Here is a 19,895-nt window from a genome sequence, read left to right as displayed (position 1 = left end):
TACGTATGTATGACAAGTCTGTGGTCAGCAGCGTTTGAGGATAAGAACTCGGTCTCCATGTTGGTATTTTTATGCTAAGGGTTTAGCAATCAAGCTGAACTGCTGGAAGAGGGTGAGCATTTTGGTGAACATTTCTGATAGAAATGTTAAGCTGAAATTTGAGAATTTTAAGAAAACAAAGTTGACTGGCCTTCTAGGTAAACATAGGATAAATTTTATATTTGTTGAACGGTCGACAATATCAATCAATATTGATCAATAACTATCTTATTCATGAGAAAAGGCCGTTGGCCAGCACTTGGTATTTGTGTTGGAACTTCTGTTATAATGACCTATGGTCGTTTTCTCCCCACCCCACTAAATAATCTCCTACTCAAGGGCCTGTTGCTTTTCCTGGTAGGCTATGTGCCGTAGCTTTCCTGAGTGTGTTGTCACAATCATTTATTACCGCTGCCAGGCTCCATATCTTCTCACATAAATAAATTGACCAAAGTTTTATATGAATGGAAACCGACTGTGTGTTTAAAGTTCGGGAGCCTGGCCCTCGTGCCACTGTGGGATATTGTGTGTGCTAATTGCATTTAATCTTGGTGAAATACTGGAAATAGTATATATTTCATCCAGTAATTAAGTATTTAAAGGTTATTCCTCAGGCTGATTAGTTTTAATTATAGCTATGGCTTCATGCAAAAAAATTCACTGTACGGGATTGGATTTTTTTTTAATTGAAAAATTAAGGTAACATATCCCTTTTACCAACTGATTCACACTTTTGCCAATTTACTCTTTCCTTTAAATACCAAGTTTTGCCATTTACCAGAAGGCAAAAGATCCTTTTGCTGCCTTGGACATGGTGCTTTGTACGTGGCCACTCAATGCCGTGAGAGAAGAAGCTGCCCTTGTCCCCACCGTACACTGAAGGATGGCAAAGTGAAAGCCAATGTTTTAAAATATGCCCACTCATTTCTGGCTGCTTAGATCAGCAAAATCTCCTTCTCGCTGATGCTGAGGTAGCTATGCCAGGCTAGTCGAGACACGGACATTGCGTCAAATGGTGTGTGTCCTGACGCAGAGGTCAGCTCAGGACTGTCTGGTCTGCAGGGCCTGCGTGATGCCAGAGGGGATCGCGGCACTGTCAGAAATACACGCACGGCTTTGGCTCTTGTGCTTTTTGCTTTAACCACAAAGCCCATCCTTCCTGCCTCTGCTGCAGTGCTTGGCAGCAGCCGCAAAGTAGGTACGAGTGGTGTGTAAGCTGTATTGCTTGTCTTGTAGCACTTTGTCGCCGACAAGTCCACAGCCCTGCCTGTGGTCTGCCCTCGCACACATGTGTGACATGCATATGTGCTTGTGTGAGTCATACACACAGCAAGAGGAACATTTTTACCAGGACATGTTTTTTTTTCAAAGGGAAGTATTGGCTATCTTCTCCAGAATTTGCAGTTGGAGTTGGCTAACCTACGAAGCATCTGAGCCTACCGTCATTAATCCCCTGATACTCCATATTTCACAGTCGGTGTCTGCTTCCTAAGCCCTTGCTCACCCAGCGGGAAGTGCATTATGAGCGCTGGCACAGACAGGTATCGCTGCTGTGACCATCCCCAGCCCGGCACGGAGGAGGCTGCAACCCCGGTAAAGGAGGTGAGGGCAGCCAGGTGTGCCTCCACCATCACTGGGTAACCTACAGACCGCATCACTGTTCAAGCACTAGCTTTGGATCACGGAAACAGGGCTTGGATGAAAAGGGCAGGAGTTTGGTGAAGGAGCCTGTGCTCCCGTGTCTAGCTCTGTCTGTCGAGGTCCCTGCTTCGGTCTCTCCATCCATGACTGTAGGGTTGTTTGTCTTTGAAAAGCACCCTGAGATCTGCAGATAAGCAGTGCTGCAGACAAGCTGGGTGTTCACATTAACATGGATCAACACTGGATCCCGAGGGCTTTTGAATGAATACTCACAAGAAAGTGGTTTGTATTTATTCTTTCAGCTCCAACGGAATAATTAAGAACAGGCTAAATAGTAAGTGCAAATGATGCAATGAAGCATCTGATAATGCTCAGGGGGTCACAGAAGAGGAGCCAAGCTGATCTTTTTTAGCCCAACGGTTGATGATTTTTGTGATTCTGTAACTCCAGCCTGGGTTTTTTTCTGCTTTTGTAGATGTGGATAAATGTCTTTCCAACCCTTGTCCTGCGCTGGCCACCTGCAACAACACCCGTGGCTCCTATATCTGTCAGTGTCCTCTTGGATATGAGCTGGAAAAAGGAAAGTGCAATTTAGGTAAGAAAACAAAAGTGAAAAACCAGGGGAGAAAAAGATGGAAATAATTATCTGTAACCTTCTAAAATAAATTAACCTAGGCTCAGACTACTTTGGGAGCTTACTGTTCCTCCCAACCACCACTTTTAACAAGAGCCTTTTACTGTTTATACAAGTGCAGCGTCTAATGCCTGTCGTGTTGGGCTGCCGTGGGGAGCAGGCACAGTGATAGCTGAGGGTTTCTTAAAAACACAGCCACGGAGAGGGGGGCTCAGGCTTGTTAGTAAGGACAGATGTGCCCCTTCTGTTCCTAATGTGTTTTACAACTCCCAAAAAGCATTCAGCAGCTTATCGTAGCTCCCAGCCCTGCAAACCCAGGCGACGGTGCTTGACTTGGGAGAAGTGAGTGGGGCTATTGTGTAACCTGGCTTCAGCGGGATCAGCCATGTGCAGAAAATTAAGCAGCCGTGAAAGTCTTTGTAAGATCAAGGTCTTGTTTCGTACCTTTAGCATTTTTCATGCAGCACAGTTATTAGTTGGAACTCAGGTTCTGACCCCTTCCTTTCTATTAGAGGACTCTCAATCTCGAGGACTTACAATGTCCCATTGTAAAGGGGAATTTGTTTTGCTAGAGTTTCTTCTGACCCTTAATCAGTGAGGATTAGAAGCATGGAAATTTTGCTAAGGAAACATGGGTGAGGTGTCCCTGAAGGGTGTTTTGAAACATTTCTTCAAGTTGGAATGTGTCAGCTTCTAATTTAGAGAGTTGTTTTGATTATGCCTTGAACTGGGATACGGGCAGCTTATATAAATACTGTGAAGGTGATTCTCATCTAATTTTTACCCAGAGTTGTTACGTTAGAACTGTCTGGTATAAAATTTGTGGTGAAGATAGGCTCTGTGGATGGGAAAAAATGGGAAAGAATTGGAGGCTTTATAATGTTATCTGCAACTGTATTTGTTTTTCTGGCAGAACATAAAACTGGAGCTCTGAGTTCTCATTTCCACTGAGTATCTCATGACACTTAATACAAGATTTAGGGATATTATCTCTTCGAGTCTGGACAACTCGGATTATTGCATTCTGCTGCCATGAATCAAATATGAATCTAAGCATGGAAAAATGCATCTTTTGGACCTCTTTTCAAATGTCATTGCTCATTCTGTCCAACAATTTGAAAAATGAAAATGTCCTTTCTACAGTGCTTTATTTTGACTTGCTGATTTGCTTTCTTTCCATTGCAGGGAGGGGTAAGAGATTTGACACGTTTACCCCAAATTATTATAAATAGCTTTGGTACCTGGAACTGTCTTGTAACTAAGTTTACCCAGCTCTCTCTGTGTTCGGGGGTCCTTTTAAATTAGTCTGTGTTTCTATATGCAATGTAGGAACACTGCGGTGAAATGCTGGCTGTTCAGCAGCGTTGAGCTCTGGAATTTGACTGGGGCTGTAGGAACATCGCAGCAACCCTTGGGAAAAATCTGAAGGCTGAGACTTTGCTTTATTGGGGCAGTGACTCTCAGATGTGAGTTTTCTGTTCGCTGCATGAAGGAGTTTTCCATGCAGACAGTCTCTCACGTAAGGCAGATGAAACCACAGCTACACATGACACAGAGACATATGTTCCGACTAACTTGTCTTATTCTCCTTTTTAGTAAGAATATTTATCGGCCAGGTCCCCCTGAAACTTAATATTACCCATGGGAAGTATGCAGAGCTCGTCCACGTCGAGGGTGAAATCCTGTCAATGGTGAGTGTCCTTGCCAGGACTTTGGCAATGCTGATGGGACAGGTCCCCTTCGCTTCTCTTACGGTTGTCACGGGAAGCCACAAGACTCTGTAGCATGGATTTAGCTTTTTTAGTCGTTGAACCATCCTGGTCTGGTGTAAGTAGGACTGGTGACATGTACACTTTTAAATCTCAGCACGCTTCTCTCCCCTGCCCTGCCCTGGCTGTCAAGACAGCAGCAGAGTGATCTGGCTCCTATGGGGCTTAAGACAGCACATCTGCCCAGAAAATCCTGAAGCCTTTTTCATGAAGTGGTGTGTCTGGGTTCACGCTTCTATAGCCTCCATCTTTTCCCAGTGTCTTGTGGCTGCATCACCTTTTCCAGACCTCAAAAGGGCATTAGTGCTCCTCCAAGGTCAAACATTAAAACAGTAACTCTGGGCTTCACCGTTCATCAGTACATCTCACAGGTGCTGGGGTGGGTTGGACTGCAGGTGATGCCACCTTGCTCTTAGCCAAACCCTACGGGATGAAGCACAGCAGCAGCACCCACCCAAACATACTTTCCTTTTGGTGGAGTTTCCCAGCCATGCTATCGCGACCGTGTGGCCCTCGGTCAGTTGAGAGCAAGCTCTGGCTGATCTGGTGGCTTCCCTATATGCTGTGCCATGCGTTGCTCCAAAAAGACCCCTGGGCTGGGGATAGGTACATCTCTATGCACTTTTTAGCGAGATCATTGCATGCATGAGTTTGTCCTGTTAGCATTTCCTGGGCTGGCTGCTGTTCATCCCAGCTCTTTTTGGAGTAGGTGATTTGGAGATGCTGCCAAAGGAGGGGGGAGCTGCGGTGAGTCGCCTTGATGCTGCCTGCACGGCTTGTGCTGAGGAGTGAACATAAACAACTGCGCGGATCCAGGGGGAGGGAAGCTCCTTGGAAGATGTGCAGTCTCCAAGGGTGCCGCTTTGAGCTCGGCCTCGCACGGGGCTCTGTCCCCACTGGCTTCTGGCTCATCCTTGGCCTTTGCAGTCATTGCACAGTGGGGCTCCAGGCAGATGCTCGCGTCAAAATCCCCAGGTCGTCGTTCCTGTCCAAGGCTGCGTGATGGTGACTTTGGCCGTCCCTTGCTAGCAACGGGATGGCGCATCTTTCTTATTGAGCAGATGAACTGCTGGGATGCTCAGAACCCCCTCAGGCTCAGCAGGCAGCTCTGGCGAATGCAGGGGATGGTGTTGGTGACCCAGGAGGGCTGTCCTGTGCTGCGTCCCGCTGGGCTGCCTCCCTCCATCATCTCCCAGGACACTAACAGCTGCTTTCTCCTTCCTTGCAGCTCAATGCATCACTGTCGGGCTTGCCAGGGTACCACCACTCCACCGTTAAGGCGACCAGGTAAGGCTAAGGCTACCAGGGGAAGAATGAGAAACTCGATTGTTTGGGATGTTCAACTTCAGATCCACGTTCTCCATTTTGAGTCAGTGTTGGATTTGCTTCAATCTGGCCCAGCGGCAGCGCAGGGCGTGGGGAATGCCTGACCACCTTGCCCAGCTCTCCTGGTACCCTTCTCGGGGCCTGAGCGGCCTGGGGACGGGCTTGTGAGCTGGCAAAAGGAGGGATTTATGGCTGGTTTCAACGTGAGCTACCAGCACCCCTTCCAGCCCCAAATTTACCTCTCTGTGTAAGTTTGTCTTGTTTTTAAGGTCTGTTACAATGCGTGGCTGTTTCAGTATGTATGTAATATTGTGTCTGTGATAAGCATCGCTTGCTTTAATAAGAGTCCTATGTATAAGGTGCTGACGATGACATCAGACTGACCCGTGGTACTCAGGGCTGTTTTGTTTTGTTTTCTGTTAGGGAGGCAAATTTTGTGCATGTTTCAGTGCAATCCACGTTCTCTTTAGCATCCAACGTGACTTTCTACGACATTGTCAGCAGCGTGAAAAGCTACATTCGAGCTTGCAAATCCCCCACCGAAGCCTGCCAATTCATCTCCAGCCTGAAACCACTCCACAGAGGTAAATATCTGGAGGGACTGTGATGAGAGGGGAAAGGGATGTTTTATTTGGCTTCTTTTATAACAGGGGGAGAAAGATTTTGGCGTTTGGAAAAACCCCTCTGAATCTTTTTTATCTTATTTAAATGGCAGTCATCTTAAGAGCCTCGCAGTACAAAAGCGACACAGATATCAAGCCTTATCTTCAACACATGTGTGAGAAATCTGCCTCTCTGTGAAAACATCACACAGCACAGGATTAGAGGCATTGTAGGGCAGCCTTTCATCTCTGGGATGTGACACCGGGCCCCGGCCAGATCAAAACCCCATAAGTCTTAATTCCACCCGCACGGTCGGGGAAACCGCATGAAAGCCAAAAGACAAAACCCCCCGGTGAAGTTGATTCGAGCTGCTGGAATCTATGTGGGGACCTGCGCTCTCCTGCCTGCCCAATTTCAATGTTGCAGGGTGTAAAAATGGTTCACAATTAAAAGCTTTTGATTTCTGTACCAATCTTCTACCTGCTGAAGGGGAATATGGTTGTGGCACAGAGAGACCTGGAGAAGTACATCAGTGTTGTGCAGGACCTTCTCCAGGTGGACCCTATCTGTGTTGGCGGCCCCGTGCCCTGCGCCTCCTGGTCCTCCCTTTCCAAGGGGGTGATAGAGGAGGTTTGGGCGTGAGAGGTACCTGCAGGATGCAGGGAGTGAGCACCCTTGAAAGATGGGCTCCTGCAGGGAGACTTCTGCATGCAGAGCTCTGTGACTTTGGCGTTCAAGGCTTCGAGGTTTGGCTTTGAGGATGAAGGGCGGCAGTGCTTAGCCTGGGTGTAGTGGGAAACCCCTCGGATCGTTTTGGCAAGGTAAACATGAAGATGAGAAATTTAGCATGTGCTTTTATTTTAATGTGCCATATTTTAAAGCCACACTCCACCACGGATTGCATTAAATTATTTTGGTAGACCGACTCAGATTATATCTAGCCTGATATTACCTCTGATACAGTGCTTCTGGTAAAGTCTACTTCTGACTTGAAATAAGCAGAATAAGGAACAAGTTATGTTCTTGTGTAAGTACTGAATGAAAAGATGTCAGATCAAAAAAAAAAGATGAGGCATCTAACAGGGAGAGGTTTATAAAAGGTCAATGCCAAATGAGTGACATATTTTCCATAAAATCCTATTTCTCATGAATATTTTCATTTGTTCATTCCATTTAGTCTGACCTCCCAGTCAAAAATGTAAATTCGATGACACAATTATCATCATTTACCCATAGTTTTGCTGAATACTTATTGTAACAAATCTGACTTTATAAAGTAAAACACTGCTTCATAGTAATGTAAATCAAAGGACAAATTCTTTGTCTGAAAAATTAAGAAATGCAGTGCTTAATACTGAAATGGAAAAAAAATTGTTTTGGGCTGAGCAAAATGTTTTGCTTGCTATAAACTTAAAAATTGATTTGTTGAACTGTCTCAGGGGGTAAATGTGTTTCAGCTTGAGCCAAACCAAGTTTTTCTTTTTCATTTCTCCTTCTGCCTCCAAGCTGAAGCATTTATTACTTGCCCCCTCTATTTGCCTGTACAAATGATGGTAGATACGTAAGAAATGCTGACATTGTGTAATGTTGACTGTATCCTAATGGAACAAATATTATTTTAAAAAAACCAAAAGAGATTAAAGCAGCACATGAGCTGAATGTGATGCCTGGGGAAAGCAAATGTGCATAGCGGTGGGTTCAGAGAGTACTGGGCTGATATTGGCTGCCTCTTCCCAACAGTTGGCAGCTTGTGCAAGCAGAAAGACCCCGAATGCGACAAGGAAACTTCTGAATGCACCGACTTCGATGGAGTCGCGCTCTGCCAATGCAAAAGTGGGTACTTCAAATACAACAAGATGGACCACTCCTGCAGAGGTATTGCTCTTTATGTGGCATATGTTGCCTGAATTTTGCTTAAACTTTTTGTTCCAGTGGAAATGAGTGTGTGTGTGTATCTCTGTGCATGTAAGAAGCTCAATACTATGAATAAATATTAGCAGCTCCAGTTTCTTTTATTTAGTTAGGGGACTTTTCAGCAGACGCTGAAGATACAGTCTCTCTCTAGGAATAATATTATCTCTTTCTGGAGCACGCTGTGAGTCACAGTGATTGAGAAGAAGCAGAAAGGGGCCCGACTGCTTTGGCCTCCAGTTCAGTGGCACAGAGCAGAGATGACGTGCGTCTCTGCCTGTTTTGATTTTGTCTGAACTCTCAGCGAACTTAGGAGAATTGCTTTAAACTTACAAGCTTATATTAATACATCATCAATATTTTTAAAATAAGTATCTGAAAATGATTATGAATTTATTTTTCAGCTGGGTTCCTAATAGAGATTTTAAGCTTAAGGGTTATATTATTATTTTTTAGCTACTCCTCAGATAATGAAATAAGTTTTTGCTACATTTTAAACAAGGTCTTTGTCTGCATGCCAGTGGTCAAAATGACTTCTGTAGGATCAAGGTGTCCATTCCCTAGTTCCAGTGGTTGTTGCAGGGCTTCTTAAGAAATGCAGTTTTCTGATGACATATCAATAAGAATTGCAGTGGTCTTTATATATTGCTTCTGGCAGCGTCTGCTGGGTTGCTGTTGAAATAGGAGGAGATGCTTTGTTGATTCCAAATCCGATTAGAGAGTGAGAAAAATATGCTCGGAAATAACTCCTGTGCTGCAGGCTCTGGGATGGACATCTTGGAGATGGGCATCTCTGGGTCCCAGGTCATGGTCATGGCTCCAGGCGAAACCTTGCTCCTCTGTGTTTTCCTTCTCTCCCTTCATCTTGTATGTTGGGGGAAGGATTTCTGTTAGGAAATACTGACCATCTCCATTGACCCTTGAAAGGCAGAGAAGGGCTTATGTAGTGAGTGGGGAGCTGAGCTGAAACCTGGGAGGCTTTTGCCCAATTCTTGCATCATCATCAACGGTGCGGACCAGGGCGAGTTACTCCATTTTTCTTGTCCATGTCTCTTGCCAAGCAGTGTTGTGAAGATAAATACCTGAAAGGCTGTAAGACACTCTGATGCGATGGTTGCAGAGAGCTAAGAGATCTAACAACTTGTACATGTGGTTACTCCGTACTTACAAGTCTTGTTTGCTGTGCAAAATATAAAAAATCCTATCTGCACACAGTGAGGCCTCAATTCCACCTTCAGCTCACTGCTGTCGGTAGGAAACATCTTATTGACCATCCTGAGAGTGTCTGAGGGACAGGGTTGATGCAGGATTTAGGCTGCAGTGTAGTGGCATGAGGGTGGCACTGGCTGCATGGTGCCACACTCCGGCAAGATAACAGATTTTCAGCATCACTTTGTTCCCAGGTGGTTGGGATTTTTAAAGGCTTTTTCAAAAGCCAAGCTATGGTCCTCATTTGGTATTTAGGGCTGTTTTCTAAATATAGCATACAATATGCCAGCCTCTTTGAAAATCTCTGCCCTCTTAGTGACTAAACAGGAACCGAGGTCTCCTGAGCATCCGACCCTCATTGTGGGTCATGAAAATGTAGCACGGTAACTCCAGTTACAGCATTTGCAAAGAGGGAAATGGCTATTGTGCTGCCCTGTCCGGTCTCCCCCGTGGGAAGGCGGGTGCAGCTGGGAGAGCAGCTGGGGCACAGGGGATCAGCCGCCCCAACCTCCAGGGATTGTTCTGTCCTGCCCTGCGCTGTGTGTCCCCTGGGCCATGCTCGTAAAAGCATCCCCTGGACCAAGGAAGGGTTGGGTCTCTGAGCCACAGGAGTTTTGACATGTTGGCCGTGATACCTCTCGGTGTGCAGTTCCGTCATCTCTGGGTCGTTGCTGGTTTTCAACCTTCCCTGTATCTTCAGGGCTGTTTTAGAAACAGGGCCACAAATCCAATGTGCCAGCTTTTCAAGGGCATGCTATTTTTAATACTACAGAGCATTTCTGGAGCTAAGCGAGGAGCAGCAAAGCAGGTTTCCAAAGAGACCCCTGAATCTCTTTCGCAAAGGCAAAGGCAAAGGCAAAGGAATCCCGAGTAGAAAAGCACAACTCGATAGCTTTGCTTGGCCCCTGACACTTAAGCCTTTCCTCTGTTCCCTGCTCATGTTTGAAAGCTTGCCGAGTGAGTGTGACAGCGCGAGCTCTCCTGGGAGCGTGTTCAAAGGAGCAGGAAAGATGCCAGAGGAGAAAGCAAAGTGGCAGGAAAAGGCAGGGTGAGGAGAGGAAAAGACATAAGTACTGAGCGTTTAAGTAAGACAGAGATGCGTGTTTAGGACCTTGCTTTTCCTCTTTATTGCCCTTATAACCTCCAGGCCTGAGAGCTGTGTGCCAGTGGGGTCCCAGGGCTGCTCCTGCCCAAGGCACGGCTCCAGCTTTGACACCACTCAAGGTGCATGTGCCCTACATACATTATTGGGCTAGGGCTGAGGGGTGAGACTAGGCTGGGCTCCAGGATCTGCCTGTAAGCTCCTCCAGGCTTTCCCAACACACAAGCGGCAGGCTGGGGCTGGGGTACACAGGGCTGCTGCACTCATTAGAGGAGGCAACTCCAGCGAGCTGTCGAGGTGATGCCTCCGTCCCCTTCAGTGCAGGTTTTGTCATTGCTGATCTTGTGGCTTGCTTTGGTAGAACATTTGCTCCTTAATGTTTTTGGTCTGCTTTTGTTAGTGAGTGAAAGGAGCAACCCATCCAGTCTTATTTTGCTGATACCTCGGTGTTATGAATGAGTCAGGATCCTTTGGGATTTACTACTTTTGCCCTGGCTGTTTGTTGACCGAGGCTCTTAACTCTTGTCCAGTTACTTCTTGTCTCTTCCTTGACTTCAAAGAAACCATCTTGGAGAGAGAAAAAGAAATCCAGTGCAAAAAGCATCATGATGAGTTGCAGCAGGGGCGCTACGTAAAGAGCCTTACTCTCCCCATCCCCAGCTCTGGGAGATTAAATGGAGTGAAAGAGGTAGTGGAAGAGTAGTGGGGCTACAGAGGGAAGAGAAAGGGGTGCAAGACCCGCTGTCGTGGACATCAGCCCTCCCATCATCGCTGGTGCCGGTTGCTACGGCAAGTCTGTGCCTAGAGCTGCAATATTCATGATGTGACTGCATCACTCGTCTATGTCCACACACTGCGTGGGGAAAATGACATGCTGAGTAACATGAGACGCTTAGTACATGGTATATAGGCAAACAGTATTTCAATATGACCACAAGCAAGGCAGGGCATCCAAGAGCAGAGTGCCAGGCACACTGTGGGTTGCATCTCCTGGAAAGCAGAGACTTGGGCAGAGCTGCTAAGGGGCCTAGCAGGTAAAGAAGAGGTCCCCAGCTCTGGCTTGTAAGGCTAATATGGTCCCTGGGTGCATTTAGGGGGCATGGGCAGGCAGAAGAAGGGAAGTTTTGTTATCCCTGGGCTTGCGACATCTATTTCTGGGAATCAGAAATCAAAAGGATCAAAGAGAACCTGTGAGCATTCAGAGAAAAGCTGCAATAACCAGGGAGACTCAAAGATCTCAGTGCACTTGGCTTTATTAAAGGCAAATGAGTGATTTGACGGTGAGGAGGAGAAATGTGATCATATAACCTTTTCCAATCTAGCAAGTAAACATCCAAAGGCTGGAATTTGACACTGGGATAATTCGGACCAGAAAGAAGGTGAATGTTTTTAATGGCTGGGGAAATTAACTTTATGAGCATCTGACCCAGGGCTGTGGTTGATTGTCTGTCACTGAAAATATTAAAATCAATCTTGGATGGTTCTCTAAAATGTAGCTCCAGTTCAACTATTTGATTTGAAACTGGAATTAAATTCAGGGAAGTTCTGTGACCTGTATTATGAGGGGGAGGTCACAGTCACATTGCTCCCTGCTGCCATCAATATCACTTGTTATTGATGCTGGAAGAGCCATAAAATTCTGAATCCAGCCAGAATACTAGCGATCTCTCTTGGTTTACTATGATATTGCCAGCCTGTCCTAGTGGACAATGTTACATGTTTGTCCTTCTTTTCTTCCTTCTTCCCCTTTCTGGGCTAAGTGTTTCTGAAAATACAGTCACTGGCTGTGCCAGAGGGAAAAAGGCATCTGGTGTGCTGGGAGCAGCAGAGGAGGAGGTGAGGGCTTTGCTGCTGCTTATCTGGAACGTCTGCTGGAAGCCCCCTCCTCTCCCCGCAGATTTCCTTGCACTTGCTGAGGTTAGAGAACACCCGAGCTTTTGGCTGTGGGATTTTCCTGTGGTGAGAGAGCGAGAGAAGAGGGCTTGAGAGCTGCTATCTCACCATTTTTGAGCATATCAGGTTTGAGGAGAAAAAAAATTCCATGAGCATTTTTGTTTTCACTCAACAATCTAGTTTTATTCCCTGTGGAGTGTGCTGCAGGGGTTTCCCAGACCCCTGGGTGATGTCTTGCAGACCCCCAAGGGCTGCTGCATGTGCTGGCCCTGGCTTGTCCCTCTGCCCAAAGCGACTCCATCCGTGTCACTCGTACTCAGGTGTTTGAGCGACCACCTTCGCTGCCTCTGCAAAAGGCAGATCTGCAGGAGCTCTGGTGGGACTGTCGCTGAGAAAAGCGGTGATCTTATCAGTAATCTGAAGCTCATAATTGTATGTCCAACGTATCATCACCTTTGCTGTTCATCAGAAGGGTAGTATAATTTTTCTCAGATAATTCAGGTGATCAGATACCTGTCCATAAGCACAGAAATTATTTTATTTTGAAGCGATGGTTTCAGTTTTTCACCAACATTTTGTACATAGCAGTTTTCTGGGTTATTTAGACCTAGTAAATTTAATTTCTATTCTATAGTAAAGTATGATATTTCAAAATTTGATTTAGCTCCAAATTTGAAAGAAGAAAAAAAGGTGACATGAGGCAAAACATACCACACCACTTTGGGTTACCCCAGCTGTGTTTGCATAACATTTTGTTGCAATCCTAACATTTAAAAGTAATTAATAACGTGCATCAGTGCTAAAGTAGCACTGCTCAAATGAGGTTTCAAAACAAAAACTGGAGACGCTCGCAGGTTTTTACGCTGCTGTTTTGTGGGAAGCTGTACGAGCGTGCAGCGAGTTTAGGTTTGGGCAAGAAGAGTTTCTGCTGGGAATTACGTTACCAGCTGCCCCACCCTGTGCCACGCTCCACGCTAGCTCTGCCGGGAAGCCCTGAAATGGTCCCGTCAAAGCCAGCTGGAGGTGAATTTAAGTGCATGGTGTTTTGCCTAAACCAGAGGAGATATTGCATCACGTCAGAGTGCATCGCGTTCCTGCTGTGCCAGCGGCCCAGACCGGCTTGTCGGTCCGCAGGGTTGTTTGGGGTGAGGCTGCCGTGGGAAGCGGCGATGGGAAATGCCTCCCCGGCACCACTGCGCGGTGCTCATGGCCCTTCTCTCGTCTGTGTTTTTAGCCTGCGAAGATGGATATAAGCTGGAAAACGAGACCTGTGTGAGGTATGGTGCCTGTTGTGCCCTTCTCCTACCCCGCTGTCCTTCTTAATATTGCTGTGGCGACCTGTTGGCACAACTAAGCCGCTGAAACTCCCTGTTGTTTTCTGTCACCAGCTGCCCGTTTGGCTTAGGTGGATTCAACTGTGGAAACCGTAAGTACTGAGTTTTGTTTCTTTTAATCTCCGCAGCGTCAGAAATGGGAAATTTGAAACAAGTAATTGCAAATAACTATGTCTAAAATGCAGTAGGTACACGCTACTCTTGTCAGTGGTTTTTTTTCCCTTCATTTCTGTTGAAAATTATTTTCTTGACCTTCTTTGACAAAGTTGACTTAATATTATCTCCTAAGGATAGGCAATCTCCTTTCTCCGGATAGTCTGTCACGATAGAACATATAGTGGGCACTCTTGTAGCAAGATATTCAAGTTGAATCCATGAAATATGATTTGAATTATTCTGCTCTGTCAGTGAAAGAAATCCATTCCCTAGGCAAACAAGAGCTTGTTCTTCCTTCAGCAGGACATCACCCACTCCATTCATTTCACTTGAAAATTTAAGGCAGTATTGCTTACAGAGGGAGGGAAGATGGGAAATAAACAGTTAATCCCTTTGCATGAGGACTGTGGATATGTTTACATTAGTATTTACAACCACATGGCTGTTTCTAAGTGAATCTTTTTCTTTCCCATCTGTAGCGTATCAGCTCATCACTGTGGTGATCGCGGCTGCAGGAGGGGGACTTCTGCTTATCATGGGCATAGCACTGATTGTCACTTGCTGCCGGTAGGTACTGCCACCAGCCCTGGCTCGCGTGGTGTCCTCTCAGTGGGTTACACCACACTTAGTGCTCCACACATGAACCCTGAAGGACCAAAACATAAGCGAAGACATAGGATAGCTGAGCAAGTGGGTTAATCAGAAATACTGAAGTATTACCTTGTGCTTTCATTTGGGGCATATCTTTTTTTTGCCAGCAACCAGGCTAAAAAATTGAACTGGGTGTCTCTTAAGGATGCACCTGGCAATCATGTCCTCTAAGGGTGGAGAGGCAAAGGAGCTCAGAGCTGTAAGGCAGCCAGGGAGCAGTCTCCAAAAATGCAAGCTAAGTAGAAAGGAGAAGTTTAGGCAACAGGAGGGGTTGCTGGCCATTGTTCAAGTGGTGTTTGAGTGTATTTAAGGCTATTTTCATTTTCCTTTATGGACAAGTCTTGCATGCGCTCTCACTCTGTGTCTCTCCCTCTCAGACGCATGCACACATGTACGCATGTAGTTCCCATACCAGCAGGTAGCTTCGGACTAGAGGCAAGATGTTCTTGCCAAGGAAGCTCTACTTCATGATTTATATAACATGAAAAGGGCTGCCTTGCAGTAGCACTCTGTCCTCCCCATTCCAGCCCCCAAATTGAGAATTTCAAAGCTCTCCAATTAAAGTCAGCAGCTGGATTTATCAGTAACACAGATGTGGCAGTGGTCTGGTTGGCACAGCAGCGTGTGCTCGTTCCCGCGTGTTTTGAGCCAGGGGGACGCCAGCAAGCCCCAGCCAGGAGGTATGATGGCCAGTACACCTCCAGGCCCCAGAGTGCAGATCTTTGCAGGGATGGACTGATCTTCTCATGAGTCCTGGCCTTTGGCAGGTTATGTGACTTCCTGGAGGGTACTCTGAACTGGAAGTGTCACCAAAGTCCACTCGTACAACATGGTAGTCATGTAGGGGCATTTGGTGTCATTCTGACCAGCCCCTTGCAAGTCTTCCTTCTTAGGGATTAACATCGTGCCTAGAAGTGCTGTAGTTAAGCACTTGGAGACTTGAATAGCATGGGGGCTCCCATATGTTTTCCTTTCTTCCTAGATATCTGTGACTTTTTCATTGACTTGGGTGAACACACACTAAGAGACAACAGGCGTAAGTTGTAACGGAGAGGTTCAAACTGCATGTAGGGAAAAATTCTTTCACCAAGAGGATAGTGAGGCAGTGGAACAGGTTGCTCAGAGAGGTTATGCCATCTCCATCCTTGGAGATTTCAAATCCCACCAGATTAGGCCCTGAGTAGCATGATCTGACCTCATACCTGATTTTGCCTTGGAGCAGAAGATTGGACTATAGCCCTGCTGAGGTGATCTTTGTTCCCAGTCAAGGTTCATAACAGGAAATAAATATCCTGAGATCATATCAGAATTGCATACAAGATAGCACGATGAGTTGTATGTTTTCACTTACCTTCATTCTTTTATAAACAGGAAGAATAAAAATGACATAAGTAAACTCATTTTCAAGAGTGGGGATTTCCAGATGTCACCATATGCTGAATATCCAAAGAACCCCCGGGCACAGGAGTGGGGCAGAGAGACCATCGAGATGCAGGAGAATGGAAGCACCAAGAACCTGTTGCAGATGACAGATGTGTATTATTCGGTATCTATCTGTAGCTTAACTATTACCCCTTGTACCTCATATAGGAAAGGCACATTCCTTTGTTTTTGGAAGTACAGATCCCTTGCCTGCCAAAGAAAAGAGCAAAGCAAATTACTTCCATAGACAGCAAGGCACTGAGAGTCCTATGAGCTCTAGCTATTACACGTGGTGAATATCACAAAGAGATGTCATTAGGAAGAGTGCTAGGGAAATGTCTAGGAACATTTTGGTAGATGCCCCAAAAGCCCAATCCTAGAGTAAGAAGGATAGTTAAAGGTTTTTGGACGGACTGCTAGGGAACCCTGTGGGTAGTTTTCTCCCTTCTACCACCACTGATGATGATGGAAGGCTGAGACCTCTGCCTGCGGGACTTCACCCCAAGATGGGAAGACGCTGGTGATTGAGGACTCCTCTTTTCTTCCACTCCTCCCCTCTCCAGGGTACGGGCCCCTTCCTGCAGCAGGAAGGGTGCATAAGGAGCATTCCTTCAGCTCTGAGGGAACAAGTGGCAGGGAAGAAGCGGTGGAGGAGTAATAGGCTGTGTAGGGCACAGAGAGACGCAAGCACAAGACCTGCTGTCATGGTTAGTACCGTCTGCTAATGTCTGTATCCAGAGCTGTGATGCTGGTGTATCATCTGTCACTAATCTACAGCAACATACTGGATGTACCTAAGGTGTGTGCCCGTCACTCATGTGAGTGAAGGTTGCAGGATTTCACCCAAATCACACATTCTGGACTCCTGCTTCCCAGAGCAGAGAGCAGCGAGCAATACTTTTTTTTCTGGCTTGTATTTTAAGTTTTCCAGTAAGCAAGTTACTGGGTTGCACAGCATGAGGGGAGATAATCCTCCTTCCTGCTTCCAGTAAGAATGAGAGATTTGGAAATGAAAATGCATTTCCTAAACATTTTTTAAGACTTCTATTACGCTGGCAACTAGAAAGGGGAGCTTTTTAGCAAGCAGTAGGTGATGAGGGCTTTGCATGGATCTGCTCTGTAACAGATCAAACCAGGTGGCTTGATATTGTTTACTGGGTGAAAGGATTGTACAGTCTTGGTCTTAGACATAAAAGCTCCTCAACCAAGTGTCCCCAGGAGATTTGCTTAAGTAAAAGAAGGGAAGAGAAAGGAAAGTTGGACCACTTTGTATTTGACCTATAATTCATGTGCCTGTTAATGGGGAGAGAAGTGCTCCCAGGTAATACTCAAAGCAGGAGACTAACTTTGATTTTCTAGAAGCATTTCATTAAAAGATGGCTCTGGGACAATATCCTTTTCACGAGGGTTGTTTCAATACCTGAGCTCATCAGCACAATTCTCTTGGATTAAAAATTAACTGTGCACTTAGTCTGCACTTGGTGGAGTCAGGTAAACTTCAAGTCTGCTAATTGGCAAGATGTCGAAACAATTGCATCAGAATCATCCCTTCAGGCAATGCATAACTCCCACAGTAAAAATCATTCTAGGTTATAGAGATCATTAGTGATCACGTTGTTCCTTCTAGCTACTGAAATAACTGCTGGGAAAGGTGGTAAGGCTGTGCCTGAAGGAGGATTTGAGTGTGAGAGTAAGATCCTTTTTATTTAATTTTTTTGCTAATACAGCCAACTGGACTGAGAAATCCTGAACTGGAAAGAAACGGACTTTACCCTCCCTACACTGGTTTGCCTGGATCTCGACATTCATGCATCTACCCTGGACAATACAATCCATCCTTCATTAGTGACGAAACCAGAAGAAGAGACTATTTTTAGCAGGGAGTGGAGAGGGAGTGGAAGATTGACACAGTTTTGTGGCCCTTGATACCCAGGTACAATCTGTCTCCTGGGCAGTTCAGCCCACATCAATCTTACTCTTCCCATTTAACAGGAAGGACTTTGAACTTCATGCCGAGTGTTGCTGCCCTGACGAACGGTTACACTTGCTGAGCAGCAGAGAGAAGGAGGAGGAGGGAATGGCTCAAGGTGCACATCACTAAACGACCCAGGTGGAAGTTAACACATGTACTCCGAATTTGTTGTGTACTGCTTCTTCACTCTTTACGCTACATGGCAAGCATGAATCAGTACAGGCAGATGAACTGTGCCCAGCACTCTGCATTAAATACCACTAGGGAATGTTTTGTTTACAGATCTTGTTCACTGTTGACTGTGCTTGTCTTCTTAGCCAACCTTCATGCAAAGATTCACTGTGCAACTGCTTTTGGTAGGGCAAGTTTGTCCACTCCTTTTTACATTGCTGCATTGCTTTCTGCTTCATACACGACAGCGAAGCTGGCTTGTCTTCTAGCCCTCACCTTTTTACTGGTAGAAGTTCTCCAAATGGCTGGGTCCTTGCTGAAGCCTGGTGTCTGGCAATGGCTGAATTCATGGGTTGATTGTCTCCAAGGAGTACAGGAAAGTTAGTCATACTACTGCAGTTTTAACTGAAAAAAGACACAGTTGATCCTATGCACCACTTTGAAAACTTCCTATATATAGGGAAGAATCCAAGTATGTTGTTGTTTTGTCAATCAACATTGTTTAGAAATGATGCCACTACACGTCGTCATAGTGCTTCCATATAGGATCTCATGAGGCTCTGTTTCCCTGCAGGGATTTAAATGCCTGTAGAAACAGCAGTATAATGTTAAATAATTGCTCACAGAGAAGAAAAAGACAAGCTGGGAATTCAGCATGCTTCTTATGAGGAATCTGGGAAGGAGCAATAATGCTATAGCGATGGCTGGGCAGGTGGAACCTCAGTTCTGGGCACTGCAGGTGGGACATAGTTTTGAAGCCTCCACAGCCCACCTCGACTTCTGTAGGAGCTGTGGAGGCTTTCAGTACATTGGAAAATAAGGCTCGCTGCAGTCAGGAGCAAAGATCACTTATGTTGAACTGTTTTGCTTTCTTGCATCCTAGTTTTGAGTGATTCAGACCAAGCAGATTTTGTCACCTAGGTGTGTTAATTCATATTAATCACCACAGCAAAAGCTGAAGAATGTAAGTTACTACATTTCTCACCAAAGGTCAGATTGAAAGCTCATGGACTGTGTTCTGACCTGAGCTAGGTGTTGAAAGAGATCTTATTAATGAAGTGTATTTATTACTTATCTTTACTGCAGTGTTAACCTGAGTCATCCAAACCCTGTCCGCATACAGGGTCCAGATACAGGTCCTTCCCCTGAATGTGACTGTGCGTTTAATCAAGGTGGCTGCTTGTATGAACATAAGTAGCACAATTCCTTAGGCATTAACCCACCATCTCTGTAGTGCATACATAAGCTGGTTTCACGGAAGGGCACATACCCTCTGATATTCCCTTTTCCCCCACAGTGCTTGAAAAGACACAGTGCCTAGAAGTAAGTTCATAATGTAGCTCAGCTCACTGAAGCACTAAGGACCATGGGATGTGTCCCCAAAAGTGCCTAGCCCCAAGTGAGTACAGCAGTTCAGATGCTGATGTGTCTCCCCAGAGGTAAACCTGGGGTGATGAGGAGCCCTCCATCAGGGATCAGGTAGTACTTGCATCCTTCAGATGCTGATGTGTCTCCCCAGAGGTAAACCTGGGGTGATGAGGAGCCCTCCATCAGGGATCAGGTAGTACTTGCATCCTACAGATGCTGTGAGTCCTCAGATCCTTTCCCAGCACTTCGAATGCTGTTGTGTTCCCTATCAAAAGCGAGCAACAGCTACTCAGAGGGAGGGGAGCTAGCACTAGGCAATCATCAGCTGTGTGGGCTAAGAGGTTTCTGGTCCCTGCTCACATTTACTTCTATTTTTTCCAAACTGCAAGGCAGGAAAAGTACCACAAATGGGCTTGAGAAGACATAGTTTGGTGCACCAGTCATAGCACACAAACACAGCATCTTTATGCCTCACCCCTTATCTACTATGTAGAAACAGCAGTGTGAGCTTGCAGAAAAAGAGATCTTTATGGATGCCTAGGGCAGTATCCTTTGCAGTTACATGATCTTATGGTGACAATGCATGCAACTTCATGCCTGATCCATAATCAACCTTGCAGGTGGTAGTACACAGCTTATCTCAGGTGTAGGGAAGAAATGAATGGATGCTCATGGGAAGTACAGCTGCCTAAAG

At 45.8% G+C, this 19,895-nt stretch overlaps 1 protein-coding gene across 1 annotated transcript in view; it reads left to right on the top strand.

Annotated features, from left to right (window-relative positions):
- HEG1 (heart development protein with EGF-like domains 1) overlaps positions 1-18,106 on the top strand; it is a 30,580-nt gene extending 12,474 nt beyond the window's left edge. The window contains exons 6-15 of the mRNA XM_010569961.1: positions 2,156-2,275; positions 3,911-4,005; positions 5,312-5,370; positions 5,833-5,993; positions 7,753-7,887; positions 13,362-13,404; positions 13,516-13,553; positions 14,097-14,184; positions 15,640-15,814; positions 17,418-18,106. Of these exons, the coding sequence (XP_010568263.1) occupies positions 2,156-2,275; positions 3,911-4,005; positions 5,312-5,370; positions 5,833-5,993; positions 7,753-7,887; positions 13,362-13,404; positions 13,516-13,553; positions 14,097-14,184; positions 15,640-15,814; positions 17,418-17,567 (1,064 nt within the window). The 3' untranslated portion in view covers positions 17,568-18,106. The remainder of the gene's footprint in view (positions 1-2,155; positions 2,276-3,910; positions 4,006-5,311; positions 5,371-5,832; positions 5,994-7,752; positions 7,888-13,361; positions 13,405-13,515; positions 13,554-14,096; positions 14,185-15,639; positions 15,815-17,417) is intronic.
- The last annotated feature ends 1,789 nt before the right edge of the window (positions 18,107-19,895 follow it).

This window comes from Haliaeetus leucocephalus, unplaced genomic scaffold, assembly GCF_000737465.1.
Source record: "Haliaeetus leucocephalus isolate CR32 unplaced genomic scaffold, Haliaeetus_leucocephalus-4.0 Scaffold1, whole genome shotgun sequence".
Taxonomy (NCBI): Eukaryota; Metazoa; Chordata; class Aves; order Accipitriformes; family Accipitridae; genus Haliaeetus; species Haliaeetus leucocephalus.
Note: the sequence above shows the minus strand (reverse complement) of the source record. Positions and strands in the feature narration are given on the sequence as shown.